The sequence below is a fragment of the Cygnus olor genome, chromosome 4, assembly GCF_009769625.2.
Source record: "Cygnus olor isolate bCygOlo1 chromosome 4, bCygOlo1.pri.v2, whole genome shotgun sequence".
Taxonomy (NCBI): domain Eukaryota; kingdom Metazoa; phylum Chordata; class Aves; order Anseriformes; family Anatidae; genus Cygnus; species Cygnus olor.
In genome coordinates, this window is record NC_049172.1 from 4,909,031 (window position 1) to 4,930,385 (window position 21,355).

Consider the following 21,355-nt stretch of genomic DNA (forward strand, 5'->3'; position numbering starts at 1 on the left):
TTGCTTATAACTTAGAGTCAACTGAAAGTTGACTTAATTACTCATCATTTCTTTAATTAAAAAAAATACATATATGCACTCAGTTCACAGGTCCAAAAGACACAAAGTAAAAGAAGGCTACCACTCAGTTGAACTGGAACTCCAACCTTCGTGCCCACCTGGCTCTGCAGTATTTGGAGAAAAGGCACACTTCCCAGCACCCCTACCAAGAATAAATCCAGACTTTGCTAAGCCCCAAGGAAAAAGTTGCAAAACAGAAGGTGCCTGCCACACCTATCTGTTTACACAGCACAGACTCCAATTTCAATCCTCCAAAGTACTCAACTACAGTAGTAGTGTAGTGCATGAAAAATGACACTTAAAATAAAGTGCCAGTAAGTAAAGCCAATTTATAGGACTCTAGAAAGCATACAGAAGCTTTCACAAGCTTCCTAGCCTAAACAAAACAAAATAAATCTATTTACTAAGCTCTTCAGAATAGGAACCACCTCTTCAGTACGTTTCTATAGCATCTAGCAAAAGGAGGCCCTTGACCAGTAATTGTAAATGCCAGAAAAAATCCTAACGCGAATCATGAGTTCTGCTTTTAAACGCTGGCATTGGGACCATTTTGTGCAAGTGACAGCCTGCCACTGCAGGATTATTATTTTTATTTAAACAATACGACATTCAAAAAGACTGTTCAAGGTACTGTTTATACCTACAGATTAGCGCTGCACTTAAGGAAAATCCTACCAAAACAACTTGCTGCCTTTCCACCACCACATTGCCAGAGTGAAAAGAGACTGCCACCCAGTGGGCTACAACCAAATACATCAACTGCAAGCCACAGCGTTCAATAAAGAATTGTTGAAAATTTTATTTTTAAGAAAGTGTGGTTATTTTTTGGATTTTTCCCATTAATATAATGTCTTTGAATACATAAATTCACTTGTCATTCTGTCTTGCACCTGAAAAATCAATGTCTGCATGAAGGCACTGTACATATAAAGCTTTTCAGAATTACAAGAAAAAATAATCTACCAAATCAAGCTTTCAGCAGAGAAAGTTAACTAGTGCAATCACTCTTCAGAGGTGGGTTATGTTCTAAACGCAGCTTGCGCCATCCTTGGGAAGGTTTAAACAGAATTCACCTGTAGTTTGGCAATGCTGAATACAAAGATAGTTTACACCTCTCGAGGTTTGGAGTTCATTTGTATTTGTAAAATCCTTCTCCAGTCTTCTTACCCAGCTTCTTCTCTTCCACCAGTTTATCCACAAGTGGGCTGGGTGCAAAAAGAGGATTGTTGGGCTCTAGCGCATGCCATCCTGGTGGGAGAAAAGAAGTGTGATGAAAAATATTCCTGTTTATATGTGAAGAAATTCAAGTAGAAAGAACTTCCAAGTTTCACTTCTACCTGTGAAAGACACGGTCAGCTAGAACAAAGTAGCACTAACCAACAACGCTGGCTAAAAGCAGAAGTGACTTCATTGAAGATCTTGTTTTGAAAGTGATATACTGCCTAGAGAATTTACGCTGCTCATTCAAAACAAGACAACAACCATCAACAAGTTGTCACCAATTGCATCTCCTTTTGCTATCGTACTGACATTTACCCACTAACTGACTGAAGTGAAAGGGAGATGGGACACCTGCATCTTTTAAACTATCTACTGGTTCCCTATTAACTGAGGATGGAAACACGTCAGGCAAAAAAACAGTTGGGAGTCTCAACTTTTGTTGCTTTTATAAGAATATCTTACCTCCATTACTCTTCCCACTGACTCTTTTTTAATTATACAAAGTCCCATTGACGTTATTAATATTTTCCACAGGAACTTGATGTAGTAAGCACAACAACCACTGTTAGGTCCCCATCAATAATAAGCACAACAACCACTGTTAAGTCCCCATCAATAAGATGGGGTGCAAGCATACAGTACAATTGCTGCGCTCAGATAGTACGCTGAGCTGCATTCTCATTCCTTTCTCCTCTACAGTTAAAAGGCCTGTGCCATAAACATGCAGTTTAAGCTAATTAGGAGTCAGATTTTCCTTACAACATTCATCTACAATTTATCTAAAAAGGGCAAAAAAGAAAAAGAAAATAAGCATGCAGTACCATCTATAATGTATTTACTGGTATCCAACCCAACATAGTCCAGGAGTTCAAATGGACCCATGGGATAGCCAGCCCCGAGCTTCATAGCAACATCAATATCTTCCTTTGATGCATCTCCTAGAGAAAAGATTGACAGTTTGATGAACAGAGAAGATTCTGCATCTGCTTGGCACCACTTATAAATAATTAACAGGGTGTTATTTCACACTGGTGCAGCTCTTCACAAAAATCTCTGCACGTTTCAGAACCACAAAACCTGGAGTCAGCATACACAAAAATACACGCTGGAATATAAAGTTGAATCCCTCACACACACACAAAAAAAAAAACAACTGCAGGCCTGCTTTCCATTTTCTCATCTTCCTCTTGCATTTCAATACAGATTACCATGTTTTTGATGGAACCACAGCTACTATGCTCAACCTAACAGAAAGACTAGAGGGAGAATCAGTCATGAAGAATCAAGAGCTTCTTTTAGAGGCAGCTGAATGTTGTAAGTAAGGAGAGAGCTCAATTTCAATTTTATGGTATCAGCAACACCTTTGGGATCAGGCACAGGACAGAGCTGCCCTTACTCTAATGCAGTCAGAAGGCAAGGTCTAATACTGGACACAACAACTACTTTTGACAGCAGCTCCTGAGGTCAGGGATACAGCCAAGTAAGCTGACAGGCAGTATACTCCATCGTGCTGTATCAGTTCATGCTTTAGCAAGTGCAGTTTTCTGTTGAGATGCCAGCCTTTTGCACCTGCAAATTCCCACCTGTTTCTCCTGCTACAGGAGTCAGCGATAGCCAGCAGATGGACAAGGCAGGAATGTGGGGAGTGGTAGCAGCTGATTCACATGCTTAATTTCAACAACTTTCACCAGAGGATAGCCATCAGCTATCAGAGATGGCAGAGAGGAGTGGCCTGAAGAGACTGCGCAGGTGTAGTAAAATTATTGATTTCCAAGATTATTAAAGAAGAAGAAAATCAAAATGATTTGTAACTTCTACTTCAGCCTGTGCCTATAAAAATAGGAATCCAGCATTGCAATTGTCACAGTTAATCTTCACCTTGTTCTTTCACTGTGAATGTCTATTTTATACTGCCATGAAAACAGATGCACCTTTACTGCTTATTTTTACCACATATTTTGATAAAGGCAGTGTACTTCTTTGCAGATCTTATTTAAAAAAAAAAAAGATGAAGTTAACAAGTACCTGTTGTGTTTTTTTTAAGCATGCTCCATGCTCAATTCAGGCTATCCAGAATCTTAGAGGATCAAAGCCAATGCAAATTATGCACCCAAAATAACAATCTTAGAAATGATTTTTCAGCAATTTTCCATAAAGGCAACAACTTGAATAATAGTCTTGTATGAAATAATAGAATCATTTAGGTTGGAAAAGACCCTTAAGAGATCATCAAGTCCAACATCAAACTCACCTACCAAGTCCCATCACTAAATGACGTCCCTTACTGCCACATCCACAGGTAATCATTTTTTATATTATGGAATGGCTTGGGTCAGAAGGGACCTCAAAGAAGTCCCTTACTTGGTCCAGTCCCAGCCCTAGGCAAGAACACCTCCCACCAGACCAGGCTGCCCAGGGCCCCATTCAGCCTGGTCTTGAACACCTCCAGGGATGGGGCATCCACTGGGCTGCAAGTGCACACTGCTGGCTCATGTCATGTACCTCTTTTTGTTCTTTAAAGCTAACAACTCTGTTTTTTTTTATTATTATTTCTTTTTTAATTTTTTAAAAACTTTTTATTTTTGAGCAACTGGGAAAATTAGCCTTACTTAATTCCAAGATAAGTTCCCCACATTCAAATAAGCATAAGTCTTCAACTCGTTCGAAGCTGTTGCAGGCGTACTTACTTTTCCTATCGACAGATTCAATCCATTTTGTCAGAATTGGCACTTTGCTACCTGACAGCATAGAACGGGCAATACAGACCATCATATGCTAATATTTCCAATGTGCCTCTGTTTAAATTACTGTTGATATACTACAGGTATTTTGGCTATGTAAGAGTATGGAAGTCCTTACCCACTTAACCCACAGAGACTTTGCGTAAGTAAAGACTGGAGGACTGACCAATAAAATGGTATTTCAGTGCTTGTGGTTGCCAGGGAAGAGACCCAAATTCCTTACTACTGTGGCTGACAATCTGGTTCAAGTGTCTACTCTAAGAATTAATGCAAAAGATGTGATAAAAATTTAACATGATTCAATAAAGAGTATGAATCAGAAGACAACCATCAGGCTTTTCAAAACATAAATCAGGTTTTTACATCAATGTCTTCAGAGTTAAAAATTCATAAATGGACTTCAAGAAGTTTGGAAATATCATACTGTTGAACAAAATACAAACATATAGATGAAATCAAAATACTGTTTTGCCTAGGCAGAGAGCCCTCAATTTTAACATACAATCTCAGTGACTGTTTCTTTACATTTAAAGTTCTCTCATCTCCTGAAATATTATAATGACAGACGTCACTCACCAAAGACACCCCTTTTACACACATTACAACACCCATACACTATTTAAAACTGTGACTTTTTCTAAAAGAATAATGTCCCTTTGCATTCAAACCTTTGTTTTTCAAGTCACTAAAATCTGCTCTTTCCTCTGTTTGAGATAATTAGGTACATCTGTTGATAGATAAACATGCAGTGTTGGTTTATATTTGTTTCTGGAGATCAAACCATCCCTTCCATGTGCTATAAAACAGATTTTTAATATTTAAAGCATATTTGGTGGAATCCTGATAATGCGATGCTTTCATCTGTAAAAAGTGGTGCTTTCAAAAACAAAGTGTTTCAAATGACATTAAGTAGCATGCAGCTACAAGTAGAACGCTTGAAATAAGAGCAATTATACTCAAAATTTCCTTTTTAACCACTCATGTTATTGGCTTGTTTCCTTTTCAAAACAATTATCTATGCTTTCAAAGTTGTACAGTTCTTTAGGAACTCCTGATTACTTCCACCTGCCCTCAGCATCAACGTCAAAAAGACCAAAACTAAGATGGAAGGTCCTAAGGAAGGTATCTTTTAAAAAGGACTTGGAAGAGGAGCAGGAGGTTTTACAGAGCAAAGGCTGAGCCCAAATCGCTTGTTTGCCAGTACTGTAGTATGATACTGAGTATTGTAGCTTATTCTACCTGAAAATTGGTGTTTTATTGCACAAGCCCAGCGTATGGAACCTCAGGAGAACTTTCCTAATGGTCCCCCACAATGGGATTTTCAGGCATTTTCATAACAGACTCTTGGGCTGCAGAGAAGAGGGTTCCTGATCAGCTGGCAGAGGCTATTTTTACAATAGCACTACACTCACCTTTCCAAACCAGAAACATTTTCCACCAGCAGGAATTTCCCACACAGGTAATCAGTAACTTCCGACTCTGCATACCCTGGCATTTCAAAGGGAAGACAAGCTCTTTCCAGCTACACAGACTGGTTCATGCCTGATGTGCACTACCCACTTCCAGCCTTTAAGGCGTGAAAGTTTTAAGGGAATCACAACACCTTTCTGAATGGACATAATACTTAGCAGCACAGTATGTCAGCATCCCCTGAAGTCAATAACCCAGCAAGTACCTCTCTCAAAAAGTCGAACAGCTTCCATCATATACGGCACCAAGAGACGGTTTACAATAAACCCAGGAGTATCCTATGAAAATTAACAAAAGAAACAAAAAGGGATTCTAAATAAACATTTACAACTTCTACACTCAGATGATACATAAATTAAACAAGTGGATGAAGACACTTATTGAATCATCAACTTCTGGTGTGCTCTGAACTGTATTTTTCATCTGATTTATCTGCTTGCTATTCAAACACAAAAGATGAGTTTCACAAACCAGGCATGGCACATAAACATTCATCATGATTGAGAGCAATTAAAACTACTACAAGTCCAACTCATTAATCTTAAAACAATGTAATGTGGTCCATTGGAAAACGCCTTTTCTTTAGCAAAATTCTGCTGACACAATTTCCTGAAGGATATGAAGAGTTTTTCCGTGTGTATGTTGTTCACTACTGGAATTCCTGGCTCAACATTCTACCTCTCCCCCACTGCTCACTGCTAAACCAAGCTTAATGAAGTCAAAAATACAAAGAAAAGAGAAAGAGCTTTGCAAAAAAGTATTATTTCAAATATTCTACAACTGTTTCAGATCTTTATTGATCTGTTCCATTTCATCTCAGTATTTAAACCAGAGAATTTCAAGCAAACAATTGCAATTTCTTCTGCAAACAGGAACAGGAAAAAAAAATTCAAACATGGACACTGACCATTATTTCTGCATTACCCTCTACCCAAGCTAATTTCTAAACAATATTTAATCGTATATTTGCCACATTCCACCCTGGAAAACTGTGACAGAAACAGGAAAAAGAAGTCACCTAAGGCCACAGCAATGTAGCAGCACAGCCAAAATCTGAGTGCAGCATTCAGATGCTGAATTACTGGTAACTACCAGATCGCAGGCCCTTCTTTTTATGACCAAATGTCTCCTGGGGGTTGTGAAACTTTAGGCAATAGCTTGTACAAAGCTTCCCAGACCACAGCTTAATGAATTTGGAAAAAGTGTGCTTAGGATGCGGGGCGTTCCTCTGGAAAAAAAAACAAACTGCAAAGCAATGAAGATTAATATGGGTGTAGTTACTGCAGTCTTAAGAGAATCTTGTGATGAGCACACACCATGGAGGATGCATCCAACAGCTTCACGGTACAAGAGGTAGCAGTCTTGCCTCTAACATAGCTAAAGACAAGCTCCTGTGTAAGCTTTCCAGCCCAGGACTGGAAAAGGAAAAATAGAGGGGTATGCTCTGACACTTGTAAGTTTTGCTGCTTTTCAAAAGATGTCTATAGTCCCTATACTTAGAGGAATTTGTGGTAAATGTGGGCATTTTCTTTGTCAAAATGTTTTTAATATGGAAGTGAATCTGGAAAAAAAATGTCTGGAAATTCCTCAAATGCTCTTATAATCTCCTCAAAACCACTTTCTTAAAATTAAGTTTTCAAGGAAAACAAGTTTTCTGGACATTGTACAATCCAAACTGTACTCACCTTACAACTGACAGGACTTTTTCCTACCGCTTTACTGAAATCCATAAGTGACTCAAAAGTCTTTTGGCTAGTCATTGGAGTCTTGATGACCTGGAAAACAAGAAGGAAGGGAGAGATAAGCACATTTCTGTGCAGAATTTCCCAACACAGCGATGATTAAACCAAATTTCAGAACACTTACAGAAATTCGTATGACATTTGTTTTGAAAAAAAAAAAAGAAACAGTAGAGATATACATAACAAACATAGAAATCTATTTTAAAGATAAGTATAGCGTTTTACATGGTCTCAAGTTATGTTTCCTTGAGATACCTTCCCACTTAGCCAGTGTGATAGGTAAAAAGGACTTTTTTAGAATCCTATGTAGAGATAATAGTATAACAGACCAGCTTTAAAAGCCACATAGTCTGCTGTCTTGGGAAACACATTGGCACTACTCTAGAAAACCATATTATAAAATTAATAAACCATATTAAACCTGATATAAAGGATGAAACATCTATTCTGTGCCCAATGTAAACATGAGACAGATACATAATTCTAAAGAAAATTTAAAATCTTTCAGATATGCAACAGCCTCTTAGCTTTTTGGTATATTCCCATGTTGATTTTCTTCACAAATGAGACTTTTTCTTTTGTCACATGTAGTATTTTCTAGACTTCACTGGAGTTGGGATGCAGTATGTTATTTATTACACTATATTTGATCTTTATTAGCTACCTACCCCCCACCACACACAGAATGACTTGCAGAAGCTGAACTGGTTGCGATATTTGTGTTGAAACTGGCCTTCATGCGTGGTAACTGAAAGCTGCTACGTGTAAGCAGTTAAAGCTGACCTCTTTATTCATACAATTTTAAGTCACTCAGATTTCCATGCCCCAGACATCCTAATAACTGATGATAAGGCCAACAAAAAAAAAAAACACTGTTAGGACTGAGGAGAAGGCTTGTTTTTCGGCAGAAAGAAGAGTGGTTTTTTAACTTCATTATTAGATAAAAATATCCAAGATATTATGTAAGACTGTGACAGTTTCAAGAACGAGTTTTTAGTACACACTTGAGAACTTTTAAACACTATCACAGGTCTTTTGAATTATTAGAGAAAGAAGTCCCCTCATAGCTATACTCTTCTGAGCACGAGATCAACAATCTATGGAAATCGCAGATAAGATTCGAAGTTACTGAAGAGTTGTGACAGGTATGGAGGACAGCTTCCATGACAGATGACTGGCAATTTCAGTAATATCTTTTACAGCTAGGGCAATTCCCTTGATTTTTTACCCCATTATTTCAAACTGAAACAACTGTTTACATAGAAGATGTTATACAGTGTTCTTCAATGCCAGTCCTGATTTAGAGCAGTAGATCTGAAATGAAAGAAAACCCTTAAAAAGTGTATTTATTTATTAATTAATAATAAGCCCAGCTTTTGTGTTGTAAAGACCTTCAAATGCTGCTCATCAAGTGGAGTGACTTTGGGCAAGGACATTCATAAGTCAGGTGAAAAAAGCACCAATTATAATGTTGACCACAACAGTCATAAAGGGGTTGCTCTGTTTTGTCTTTTTTACAAATACTGATAGATATCTTCAGTATTTTTCAAACCTCAGAAGTTTAGTTCAGATATCTGAAGTCCATCATTTGTTTTAGGCACAGAACATTTCAACCTCACAAATGAATTACTGGAGACAAGTAGTTCTTATTACAGAAACCAATAAAGCCTGTGTCAGCTTAAGGAACTACGCTAAGACTTCTGTTATCTGTGACACCACCTATAAAATTTCTCCCTTTCCTCCTTACATTTCCCCAGGCCTTTTAATCACAATACATAGGATGTGATATTACACTAAAAAATTTCACGAGGGTACAGAAGTTAGGGAAAGGGAATTTGCAAGTGTTCGAGTCCTTGTCAGATGACTGTACTCTGAATCACATTTGTCCACTTCAGCTAAAAGGCTCAAATTTTTTTTTGGGGGGGGGGATACAGTCAAAGACAGAGCAAGGAAGTGCATGGTATGTATTTTAATGTGAAACAAGCGAAACTGTCCAATCAAGCGAAATTCAGGAGTACCAAAGTAAGGCACAACTTATTCAAAGTGTTTGTCACCAAAGCAATACTATAATTAATCACTTATGGGACAGAGGAAAAAGATTTACAGCATTTAAGTGCATGAAGTACATGAAATTTTGTGGCAGGCTGGCCAAGATGCAACGTTCCTTTTCACTTAAGATCTTGTAAGTTCTAGCCGATCGAGATTAGCTGTAACAATCACACGTTCTCCAGACATGCACATTCTTTTGTAGTTTACTCATCTCCTGTTCTATTGCACAGCCATCTCAAGGTGCCCTTTTTTTTTTTTCTTTTTTTTTTTTGGGGGGGAGTGGGAGAGAACAGGCAGAGGAAGAAGCCCTGGCAGTTGTACTGCAATGATGTCTTTAGTTTGGAGACTCAGACCCTTATATCAGATTACTTCTTATTCTGCTCTGCATTTCAATATTAGAAGGTGCAAGATGTAGCCAAGGAGAGTGTAATTAGAAAAACTTCTGAAGGCTTAGTAAAGGCTACTCTTTACATATTTCCCAACCTTTAAGGACCTCTAATGTTAACGTTAAGACACGTAACTTCAACCCTTCCAGACAAATCATCTGGAAGACTGAATAAACATGACTTACCTTGTGTCTCAAAAGTCACAAGGCAGTATGAGTTCATCTGCACATCGCTTCCTATCAAGCCCACACTGTTAATAATCAAATTCCTCTGTCAGTCATTGGATGATATTGTTTAGGCTGCCAGTAGTTCATATTAATCAGCTAGCCTGCGGGACTGAAACAATCACTATAAAGGGCACGTCTGCTGGCAGCTCACCAGAGAACTTTGCAGCCTGGAAGCAGGAGTTACCTCTGTGGTCAACCTGCCCCTCGACAGACTGCACCACCGCTCATCACCAGAGGTAGCTCGTTCTGCATCAGAGGAGCTGCAAACTCAGACCAACCCTTTCATCAGACTGAATTCTCAATGATAACAACCGCACTGCTGTTATTGCTAAGTGGTTATTATTAAGATGTTGTAAGACTCTTACCTCCACGAGCTTCATCATAGGCACGGGATTGAAGAAATGGAGGCCACCGAATCGGTCCTGCCTGGTGGTGGAGTTAGCCAACTGTGTGATCTGCAAGGATGAGGTGTTGCTTGCAAATATTGTATGCCTGGAAAAAGAAACATATGGACTGTACTATCTTTCTGACAGTAGGAGATCGGTGCACCACGCAGAAATAGACATCCACTGGCTAGCCATCCACAGAACTCTTAGAAATATCCCTGCAGATTATCACCTTCCTTTTGCTGAGGTATAAATAAAGCAATGATGGAATAACCAGAGGAAGAGCTGCGTGAGTTTCTGACTCCCGAGAACACATGTTGAATACTGTATCAGGTCAAAGAAGAAAGATTCTCTAAGCAGAACATTTTTGTTACAGCCCCAAATCTATTCCAATTCCTTCAGCAATCCTGAAAATCAAATGGAATTATTTTTTGCACGTCTATGAAAACCCAATCATGTGTCATGTCAAGTATGTATTTTGGAGCTCAAAAAAAAAAAAAAAAAAAGGAATTTTTTTTTATGATCAGTGGCAGACATGGTAAGTAAACTTTGTACCAGAGCAAAGGGACACTGCAAAGGTTACACCAAATCACACAATTTTCAAGGCATAGTTCAAAGACCTTGTCAGAGACAGAAAACATATTTACTAATTCCAATTTGTAATGATTTTTTTCAGAGACATCTCAGAGCCTCAACAGCCCTGCCATATTGACATCACACAGAAAACTTAAATGACTTTTTCTTCAAACCACAAAATGAAAAACTAAATTAGAACTGAAACCCTACCTTCCATTCTGGACTGTATCAACCTACCTTTCAAGAAGTTATCCTACTGGACTTGTCAAATGTTAATCTAGATTGGTATTTTGCTTATATTTCACTACAATATAATTGAGCTTCCAAACAGAGCTTTCAGAAGTTACATCTAAGTCATGGGGACACCTTATAGAAGCATTAGAAGAAAACATTACAGGAAAAAAACAAACAAACAAAACACACCAATTTCATTTTTTTTTTAATGTTTTCTCGGTTTGAAAACTTAAGGAGAAGGAAACAAAATATCCTGAGAATTCCTGCTTATATTTCTTATAAGTGTTCTTTTGTTTTCCCCCTACCATAAAGTGGGCCTTACATTGTTATTAGACAGGGTACTAAAAATAGCATTTCACACTTCATAGCTTTCACCTTGCAAGGTCAATGAATCCAAAGGACACTTACCGTCCCTGAAAATCTGTCACTGTATAGAAATAATTCAAATATTCATAAAAAAAAGTTTTGTGAACCCACATGTAAAACAGCAACAATTACATCTCAGAGAATATGGTCTTAGAGCAAGAGATTTTACTTCAGCATCACTTCTGCAGTTAAATCCTATAAACTCTCACAATGTAAAGCTTTGGTAAAAAAAAAAAAAAAAAAAAAAAAGGCATTACATTTGTGTTGTGTACAAGGGCATTTTATTTACACTTTCTGCTCTGACCAACCAATTGATTTAAACTGAGTTTAAAATAGAATTGACATGCCTCTGTGACATAGAGTACATTATCTATGTTTCAGGTGACAGCACAGTCTGAAGGCTTTTAAAAGCAGCGATAGGAGTGAAGCCCTAATGATGATTTTCCAGCCATCAGTGTGCTTTCACTTGGTGCCATCTAGTGGGACACAGGAAGAAATAAAAGCAAAGTCAAACACAACAGAAACATACCGTTTCGGTAAGACTTACTTTTACAGTCCAGCTTTTTAAGCAGTGAACATTGAAGAAAACCTCTTTTATAGCGCTTTTATAACACACTGCTTCTGAACACCCTGAACTGTCCCAAAACACTGGCCTGTTCCTGGCTGAGTTTCCATTTCTAAAGATAGATCCTAAACCAAGAGATGTTGATAGGCATTCCCACCAGCCAGAGATTAATAGAAGGCAAGAGCTCTTAGGAAAGTAGACACTCCAAAATTCTTTTGACATCATTATCATCTTTCTTGGAAAGTGCTGCATTGTTTAAATGCCCCAAAGATCATAAAAAATGCAGAGGTATTATAAAAAAAACCCTAGCCTAACCTTTTTCAAAACAGAAGCACGAGGACTGATTCAACATAGGAAAAGGAAAACAGACTCAGAAGTGGGTAGCAATGCTTTATCACCCATTCTGAAGATGATAACCATACAACATAGTAACAATTACTATATGAGAGAGGTGAGTATAACACCTGGAGGTGTGTTATATATAACTATACTTTGCACTTTGCAAAGCACTGCTAAGAACAAAAAACAGGATGTGTTCAGACTGATGTCCTAAGACCAAGCAATGGCCATCACTGTTTTACCTGCTCAGTTACCCAGGTGAGGAATACCCCAAGTTCTCAGTGCCCTCTGGGGCTGCCAACCTCTCCTCGTTCATTGCATTTTCTCTGAAAACTTAAGAGAAACTCGCTCTCCACCCAACCACCAAATAAAACTTGTCTCAATAAGGAACAGCTTTCTCATCCCCTCCATTTACAGATCCCCTTTCAGAGGAATGATGGTTCCTGCATAGAAAAAAAGGAATAGGAATAAGCTCATGTGCTATTTTTTTCATGAAATGCTTTGGCTTTGTTCTGTCACCAGGTTTATGCTCGTTGGAGAGTCATCACAGAACAAATATGTGAGAGGGGCATGTAGTGTTGCACCTGAGGAAACAAATGAAACCCAGGATACAACATAAAAGAAAAATACGCATTTGTACAGTTTATGTTCCAAAGCCGGGATTAATCATCTTGTCTGATCAACTGTACACACAGCCCCTTACATTTCAGTCAGCTATCAGCTAACTGGGTAAGTTATCAGGGTGAGTTATTACCAGGGTAAGTCTGAAGATTTGAATTAGTAAAAACCCTTCCTCCTCAGGAGGCTGGTCTTTCATACTCACTGCCTGTAACACACAGCCAAAGTGCCACCAAAGCCCAAGGCCCCACAGAATTAAAACTTTTCCCAGGACTCAAAGCTCTCTCTAAACAAATCTTGCCTTTGTTACGTATCAGCTGCAAGACCCACACTGAACTGATGCAACAGTGAGTTAGCTCAGGTAGTAATTCTACTGCATTTTGAAACATCTAATCTAGTGAAGGCTGCATGGCACCTGTGCTGACAGGCACAGCCTTCCCTCCCACCACAGAGCCACACAGGGGAAGCAAAGCCTCCTGCTTCATTCAAAGCACAAAAACCCACCGACTAGACTGTTCTGCCTTTCCCCACAATACTCACATGATAGGCAAATCTGGATATTTCCCACATAGTTACCAACTACCATTTGCATCTAATAGCTAGTAGTTTAAACACTCGGCTACTAAGCTTCACTATTTCACTAGCTTTTCTTTCTTTTCACCTAGACCTTCCATACTGCAACTGGTATTCTTCACCATTCACTACCCTCTTCTTCAACCTATACATCTGTATGTTTATCACCATCTCCAATTCTCCTCTTAAAAAGGAAGGCTTCTTGTCTAATGTCATTTTTCCCAACCCTGCAGAGTCACGCTTTAGGCAGCATGAAGGAGCATACCTGAACCTTTACCTACCCCTACCTTTAACGCTCTGTAATGTAAAACTTGTTGTTTCGAGGCAGCTATATGTATAAACCACTCAGTCTTAGTAAAAACAGCCTCAGGTGTTCCAAATGCATGTAGTATTACATGAGGCTCCAAGTCCCTACTTTTCCTTGTGCCTTTTCCAAGTGTTTACTTTTCCTTGCTGGCTGGTTGTAGACGGTTTGCCATTTTGTACACTCTAGTTTGCTCATTAGCTTTCTCTGTTAAAAACAGAGAAAGACTCAGGCAACCGGTGGTCTGTTTTCACAAAACTAGGATAACCTAACCATGATGAGGTATCCTGGTAATTGCCAAAGGCAGCTACTTACTTTTCTTTCCCTGTGAGACTAAGGCTAACAGCAAGCTACCCTGTCCTCAGTGCAAGGCTTCTTGCGATTATTTATCGTTCTCAGAAATGCCAGGCAATTCTGAACACTAACCATATGAGGCCGCCTGAAAACCTCCCCAGGCTGAAGTCAATTAATGATAACATCTTTCCTCCCTTGACATTATATTCAAGCTGCAGCCTGCTTAGTTCTTAGTTAAACAATCTGGAACACCTCTTAGCCAATACCCCCAGATTCAGCTGTACTAGTTAGAAGTTCAATCTGTGAGCAGTCAAGGTCTTGTGATTCTGAGTCATCCATTACAAGGATCAGGCTCCTCAGACTGCATGCTCAGCTTAACAGCATTTTGAGTTTTGGATATAACTGAACAGTAACTTCGAACAGTTATCAAATATAGGTCAAGGCAAGTTCCACAGACTGTAAGTAACTGAGTGTGTGGTAAGAAAAGACGGACACTGCTACCTCAAACGTAATAACTGACAATGATCTATTTCCAAAATCTTGCAATATACAAGTTTATCTCACTTAAGCTGACTATGACTTGCAGCTTAGAAGCTGAAACTTCTGAAAATTTGTTCGTGCTAGGCACACTAAAACCAAATATTTCATCATTCCAATTCCCTATTTAACTATGGGAATGCATGTTAACCATACCCGATCTGTACCAGGATAAGCTTATTCTACACTGTGCATTTACATTTAGATTTGACTTGGAAAAAGCAGGCTTTGAACCTGTTGAGTAGATGGACAAAACTCCTCTTGTCTAATCATACCATGAAGCACATCAAACAATGCAATGCAACAAGTAAATAAAACAGATGAATGTACCTGAATGTGTTCGTAACACATGTACCTGGCAGGACAAGTATCCATACCATGTGACAGTCTGGAGCAAGTCTAAGGAGAAAACCTCCTGTTTTTAAGAAAAACAGCTAAGAAAATGCAGAATTAATGGTGCAAGAAAAAAAAAAAAAAAGTAAAGGTGCAAGTTTCAAAATGAAAGAGAAATACACATACTCTGGAGCAAATTTATCCAGCCTCTTGAAGAGTTCATTTTTAATTTCCTGGTTCTCCACAATGGCTTCTATCACCAGATCCGTGCTGTGGACCACTGCTACTGCATCTGTGCTTGTTGTGAGGTTCTTTAAGGTCTTCTCAATAAATTCTGCACCAGCCTGAAACATCACAAGAATTTGCAACAATGATTTCATTTCTTTTTTACGTGAAAACCCACATATGTGCTGTAACGTATTTCTGAGCCCCCCAAACCTCAGGATTAATTGGCACCATTTTGCATTTACCATTTGTTTCAAAAAGTCACCAAGCTATTTAAATCTTTATCTAGAGGCTGAAGGAACAAAAATCAGGGAAGAATCCATCCTTCAGCCTCCCTCAATCACGAAAAGAAAATCCAAGCTCTTCATCGTACTGAAAAAAAAATCTATTTTTTAAGCCAGTATATTAGTATGCTCTGTAACACACAACTGCAAAACAACATCAGAACTCCAGTACAGGAATTTTATTATCCTAAGTTCTCCTAATGGTACAAATAAAAGATGCCAACCTCAGGTTTATCCGCAAACTTCTTCTTTGTCACCTCTTCAAACTCTCTTCAATTCCCTTTGTAGACTTCTTGAGGATTTCATCTGACTGGTCTACCAACACCACCGTGTGACCACTGGCTGCTGCAATCTGAAAGTTAAAATAAGATTCAACATCAAGATCATAAACAACCAGACTGATGTGGGTTGGGGCAGACAATTGACCAGAATTCAAAAGAGAGCTAAAGGACCTAGAATCAAGAATTATGCACTTTACTAGAAAAAAAAATCATTAAAATGTTCAAATATTTGAGGTGGAGGAGAAGGGAGAAAGGACTCAACTTGAGAGAAAAGGAAAGAAATCCCTTTTTCCCCCGAGCTGTCTGCAGAACCGCGCTTGGAGGCAGCTGGATTCTGCAGCTCTGACAAGTGAAAGAACAATCTTCTTTGAAAAGAGGAAGTGGCTTAGCTGTGAGCCTTGGATCTTCAAAGCAAAAGGGCTGTGGAGACCAAAAGTGGAACGCTGGCAGGTGACAGGTGCCGAAAGGGATGGCTGGCCCTGTGTTCCTGGGGCATAACGTAACACAACTCTGCTGTTTGATCACCGAGCATGTCCCATGGAACAACAGAAGGTGACAGTAGAACTGGAGCAGAAATGAGGCATTTGCCCCAGCAGGCTCTGTGCAGACCCAAACTGCTAGCAAACTCTCCCTTCTACATAGTCGGTACAAACTGGCTCAGCTACAGACGCACTATTGGGTTGTCTTGGTGGTTGGTACAGTTATATTCAAACACACAGCATCACTTTCTTATGCTGCAAGAGCCTATTAAAAATCAGCCTTTCCATTATCTGTTACTATTATTTCGCGGACATTCATTAATTTACATTCTTTGTTAGCTAGCAACAGTCTATCTTCATTCTCAGAACTCCTGAACAAAGTTGTAATATAATAACTGCAGAAAATAACAGACGTTGAAACATGTTTCCACTTTTTTTTTTTTTTTGTGAGTGAACCTTAGGGGCTTACCTTCTGCAAACTTTCACTTTACATCTAACTCGCACTGGAGTTTAAAGACTCCTGTGCCCACAAGACCTACCCAACAAAGCTAGCTGAAATGAAAAACAAAGACCTCCTGAAGAAAAGTGTGGCACTATTCTCATTCGAGTTTCCTCACTAATCATCAAATAAGAAACACCAGACTGGTTCTAGACAGAAGCACTGCAGCATTAACAAGGTGTCAGCCTGCAGTTGGACCATTTCTTCATCCATTTTTTTTATTATTTCATTATGGCCATTTCATAAAATCAATTGTATCATAAGAAATTTTAAATTAAGATTGGACTTCCATTTCTAATACTTCATCTGCTGCCTATAATTTGCAACGGCTAAGCAAGATCCTCTACTCTTCAGAAAAAAAAATCATTACCAAGCACATTCATAAGACATGCTTCAGTGATTATCCATTTACAATTATACCAGAATATCACTGAGCAGTTGGCAAAGAATCATAGAAAAATTAAGATCTCCCTTTTTCCAGTTCATTCTTAACATATGTATGTTTACAGGAAAGAAGAAAAATGGCAAGAAATCACATTATCTCCTTGCAATTCAAACACACACTTGCACAGACTCTTCTATCCAGTATCTTTATGAAAATTACATATGAAACACAACAGTGCTGGGGAGTCAGTTTAAAGCTTCTCTCACACTGACATGCTGTTCATGTGGCAGAATGAGAAATTGTAATCTCTTGGCTTTCAGCCATACACTGGTTAGCTTCTCCTGATAGTATGAGAAAGAAGAAAGATGATTTCTTAAGTGTTCAAAGCAGGAGGAAAATCTTCACTACTAGGGTGCAGAGGAGACCTTGCTCTGTCATAGTCATCTCTGCTTTGGGATAATTCTGGATTGATAAATCGGAGGCAGATGGTCAGCAAAACAATCCTCGGTCCTTAACAGTGGTAGAACATTACAACTCCTGTTACTGCCAAATACCACATGTGTTTCTCTTGATAAACTTCTCCTTAAAACATGCAATCTAACAGAATATGCATATTAAGTCACTTACTCTACAGAATTACAACCTTTGCATAGTGTGCATGCCTCCTCGAGCATGCGAACAGCTTTCTTCAAAGTTGTTATTTGAAGATTCCTTCAGTGGAAATCTCAATCTTACTATCAAGGTGCGGGAAAAGTGTTTGTTACCAGACAAGTTAATAAACAACTAGCTTATTCCTTAGCAAAAAAAAAAAAAAAAACACCAGCCTCTGTATGCCTCCTGCTAGAAATTTGCCAAGAACATGAAAAATCTTCACTTCCGAGAAGGTCATCCATCATCCATTAAGTCAATAAAAAGGAGCATTGCTATTTGTGTACTCCAAACTCCCTACTGGTTTCCACTTGGGGAAAGCAGTGCCAACCTGGAAGATGCTGGATGCTCCAGTTACTGTTTGTAAAGTACCCAGGTACCTTTGACAACAAGCTCTGTCTGTGAATGAAGTAAATATCTAAATCTTAAATCACTGGCAAGACTGTTCAGTCACAAAGCAATCAGGTTAAAGATGAACTTGAAAGCCAAAGGCCAGAGATTAAACACTGGGAAAATAAGCGCTATTTAAATATTAACTGCTCCATAATTCTATAGATGACTGACAGCCTAATGTTCATTTTAGCTGCTATATGGTATTTAAATAACCGGTAATAATGTCACTTGATCCGCTCCCTTGGCAAGATAGAAGAAGCTTCTTTCTTAGCCCTACATTTTCCAAATATTTATTATACATTGCCTGGTTTTATAAATAGCCCACACACTGTCATAAGAACCATCCTAAATAATTTAGGACATTAACCTCAGTTCCTCTTGCCTACCTGTCTGACCTGAAGATCTGTGGCTTAACAAGAGAGAAGTTTTAAAGTTGAGCAACTGGACAGCAGTGGCGCAGCAGTGGTTTCTACTCTGAAACAATAAAACCGAAGATTACAGAAGTCTGCTAACACAGCAGATCAGATGTGCCCCTTCACGTGCAGCCCCAAATCCTTGTCCTGAGGGTAAGATGCACATGTGCTGCCCACCCTAGGTCGCCTGTGTGCTTTGTATGCTGTACGCTGAGCAGGAGAGCTCTAAGCTCCTGCAGGCGTACCTGTCCGGATGCTTTGTGGAACGAGGCTGTCAGCCATGATATTGTTTGTGTGCCCCTCCAATGCAAGAATAGATGCTATTTCTAACACCGATACATGCTGAAATAGACATAGCATGAAATCATTTGAGTGCAAACCGCAGTATATTCAGACAAGTGATTCGAGGCCCTGGAGCGTGTCCAGAGAAGGGCTACGAAGCTGGTGAAGGGCCTGGGACACAAGTTCTGTGAGGAGCGGCTGAGGGAGCTGGGGTTGCTTAGTCTGGAGAAGAGGAGGCTCAGGGGAGACCTCATTGCTCTCTGCAAGTGCCTGAAAGGAAGGTGTGGGGAGCTGGGAGTCAGCCTCTTCTCACATGTAACTAGCAATAGGACTAGAGGGAATGGCCTCAAGTTGTGCCAGGAGAGGTTTAGGTTGCAAATGAGGAGCCATTTCTTCTCAGAAAGAGCAGTCAGGCATTGGGACGGGTTGCCCAAGGAGGCAGTGGAGTCACCATCCCTGGGAGCGTTCAAGGAAAGGTTGGACGTGGTGCTTAGGGACATGGATTAGTGGGTGACAGTGGTAGTAAGGTGATGGTTGGACCAGATGATCTCGAAGGCCTTTTCCAACCCTAACGATTCTGTGATTCTATGACTAGCCCTGAGAGCACACCCGACGGGAAATCCGCGGGGCCGTGCCAGCAGCGGGCAGGCAGCACGCGGCGCCTCCCCAGCGAGCAGGGATTCACCCCTTTCCCTTCTCTCCTCTCCCCCTCGCTCTCTTCGGGCAGGCTCAGGGGGTCGGACCAGGCTCGCACTCAGTGAAACCCGCACATGGGAACCAGCGCACGGCGCGGACGCGAGGAACGGCGGAGGCCACAGCGCTCCCCCCATCCCCAACATGGCGCCCCCCCCCGACCCGCTCCCCGTCATGGCGGCGGCACCGCCCCCACTCCCGCTCGGCTCCCGCCCCGGCCGCGCTCACCTGGGCGATGCCAGCGCCCATGAGCCCGCCGCCGATGACGGTGACATGCTTGACGATCAGCTTCTTGGCGGCCGCCGTGGCGGCTGCGGCGGCGGCGGACGAGGAAGAGGCGGCTCGCACGAAGCGTCGGGTGGCGAAAGCCATGGCGGAGGCGGGCAGCAAGCAGCGCGGAGCCTGCGGCCGCTCGGCGGCGGGGCCGGGCCGGGCCGGGCGGGGCGAGCGCCGCGCTCCGCCCCGGGGAGCCGGGGCCGGCTGAGGGAGAGGCGCCCGGCGGGGGCTATCTATCCTTCGGTCGGTTTTGCTCCTCGGCCGCTTGAGGGCTGCTGTCACACCGTTGTGTCCCCAAGGTCAACCCGATAAAGGCGCGGCCGGGCGCGTTTAGAGCGCCCTGGGAGCGAGGGGCTGGCTTCGTGTGGAGGCTGCTTAGGTGTCTGTCCTTCACAGCAGGGGACACCGTGCTTCCCTCCAACTGGTCGCATCGCAGCAGGTTATTTTCCTCAAAAACAGGCCTGCTGTGCAATGTGTCATCAGTGTACTTCCGAACTAGATGGAAATTTAGTTTTCAAGCCTGCACGAACTATAGAAATCCCCCCAAATCTAGCCCTTCCTTCACAAATACTAACGAGTAAATCTTATCAGACACTGCCTGCCATCATTTTCCATTTAATTCCTCCAAAACCAGGACAACCAGCACTTCAAGTCAGCACCAGCTGACAACACCGCAACTGTAGCACATTTCACTTGAGTCAGCATGGAGGTAACCATTAAGCAACTTGTTTTCTTCAAAAGAGCTGAAGTATGTTCGTATCTGTGCACTTTGAGTACAAAGTGCAGCACAGAAAATTTTCTCATTAAGCCTCATCTGGCTTTAGTCAGGAACAGTAGCAGGCTGCTGGGAACAGCTTCATCCAAGCAAGCAGACTCAGAGTCACCGTTCCCTGCATATACAAATGACCAAGTGGGTAGTTAACACCTGTGCCAAACTACTTGCAGCATAACTCCAGGTTTAAAACCCAGGACTTCCATAGAGAGCAGTCAACCCTCTGTGCTGAACCCTCCAAGTGTACCAGGCAGGGCTCCAACCCACTTCTCTCCAACAAGCACTTCACTTATGGCCCACTCATCCCTTCCCCATCTGCATTCAGGGGCCTCCTGCCTCTCCTTGCACCCCTCAGGCCCCAGCACCTCTGCCCCAACTCCTCTACACCAGGGGTCCAACAAAACTACACCTCAACTCCTCAACTCTGCCCGCACTTCTGTTCCTTCCCACCTTGTTCCTCAGACCGTGCATCTCCTCTTAGCACCTCCTCCCTTTTACCTTCTTCATCTCCATACCTCTCTCCTCCTTTTATTCTTTCAGAGTAACAGGGTTTGTAAAACTGCATTGAGAGAACAAAGAGACATACTCTATTACTTGCTCATAACATGCCAGGTATTATATTTTCCCAGTTTCATCCCCCCACGCTCCCACTACTTCCTTGATTCCTCATCCAAAACTTTCTGTAACATCTTCTCACTCAAAAG

General features: G+C 40.9%; 1 protein-coding gene across 1 annotated transcript; it reads right to left on the bottom strand.

Moving 5' to 3' along the window:
* Positions 1 to 839: 839 nt before the first annotated feature.
* Positions 840 to 20,039, bottom strand: HADH (hydroxyacyl-CoA dehydrogenase). The gene is given in 9 exon segments (XM_040556997.1): positions 840 to 1,308; positions 2,103 to 2,219; positions 5,698 to 5,770; positions 7,178 to 7,267; positions 10,262 to 10,388; positions 15,208 to 15,365; positions 15,755 to 15,789; positions 15,792 to 15,882; positions 19,832 to 20,039. Coding segments are annotated over 9 exon segments (954 nt in total). The 5' UTR covers positions 19,976 to 20,039; the 3' UTR covers positions 840 to 1,189.
* Positions 20,040 to 21,355: the final 1,316 nt, after the last annotated feature.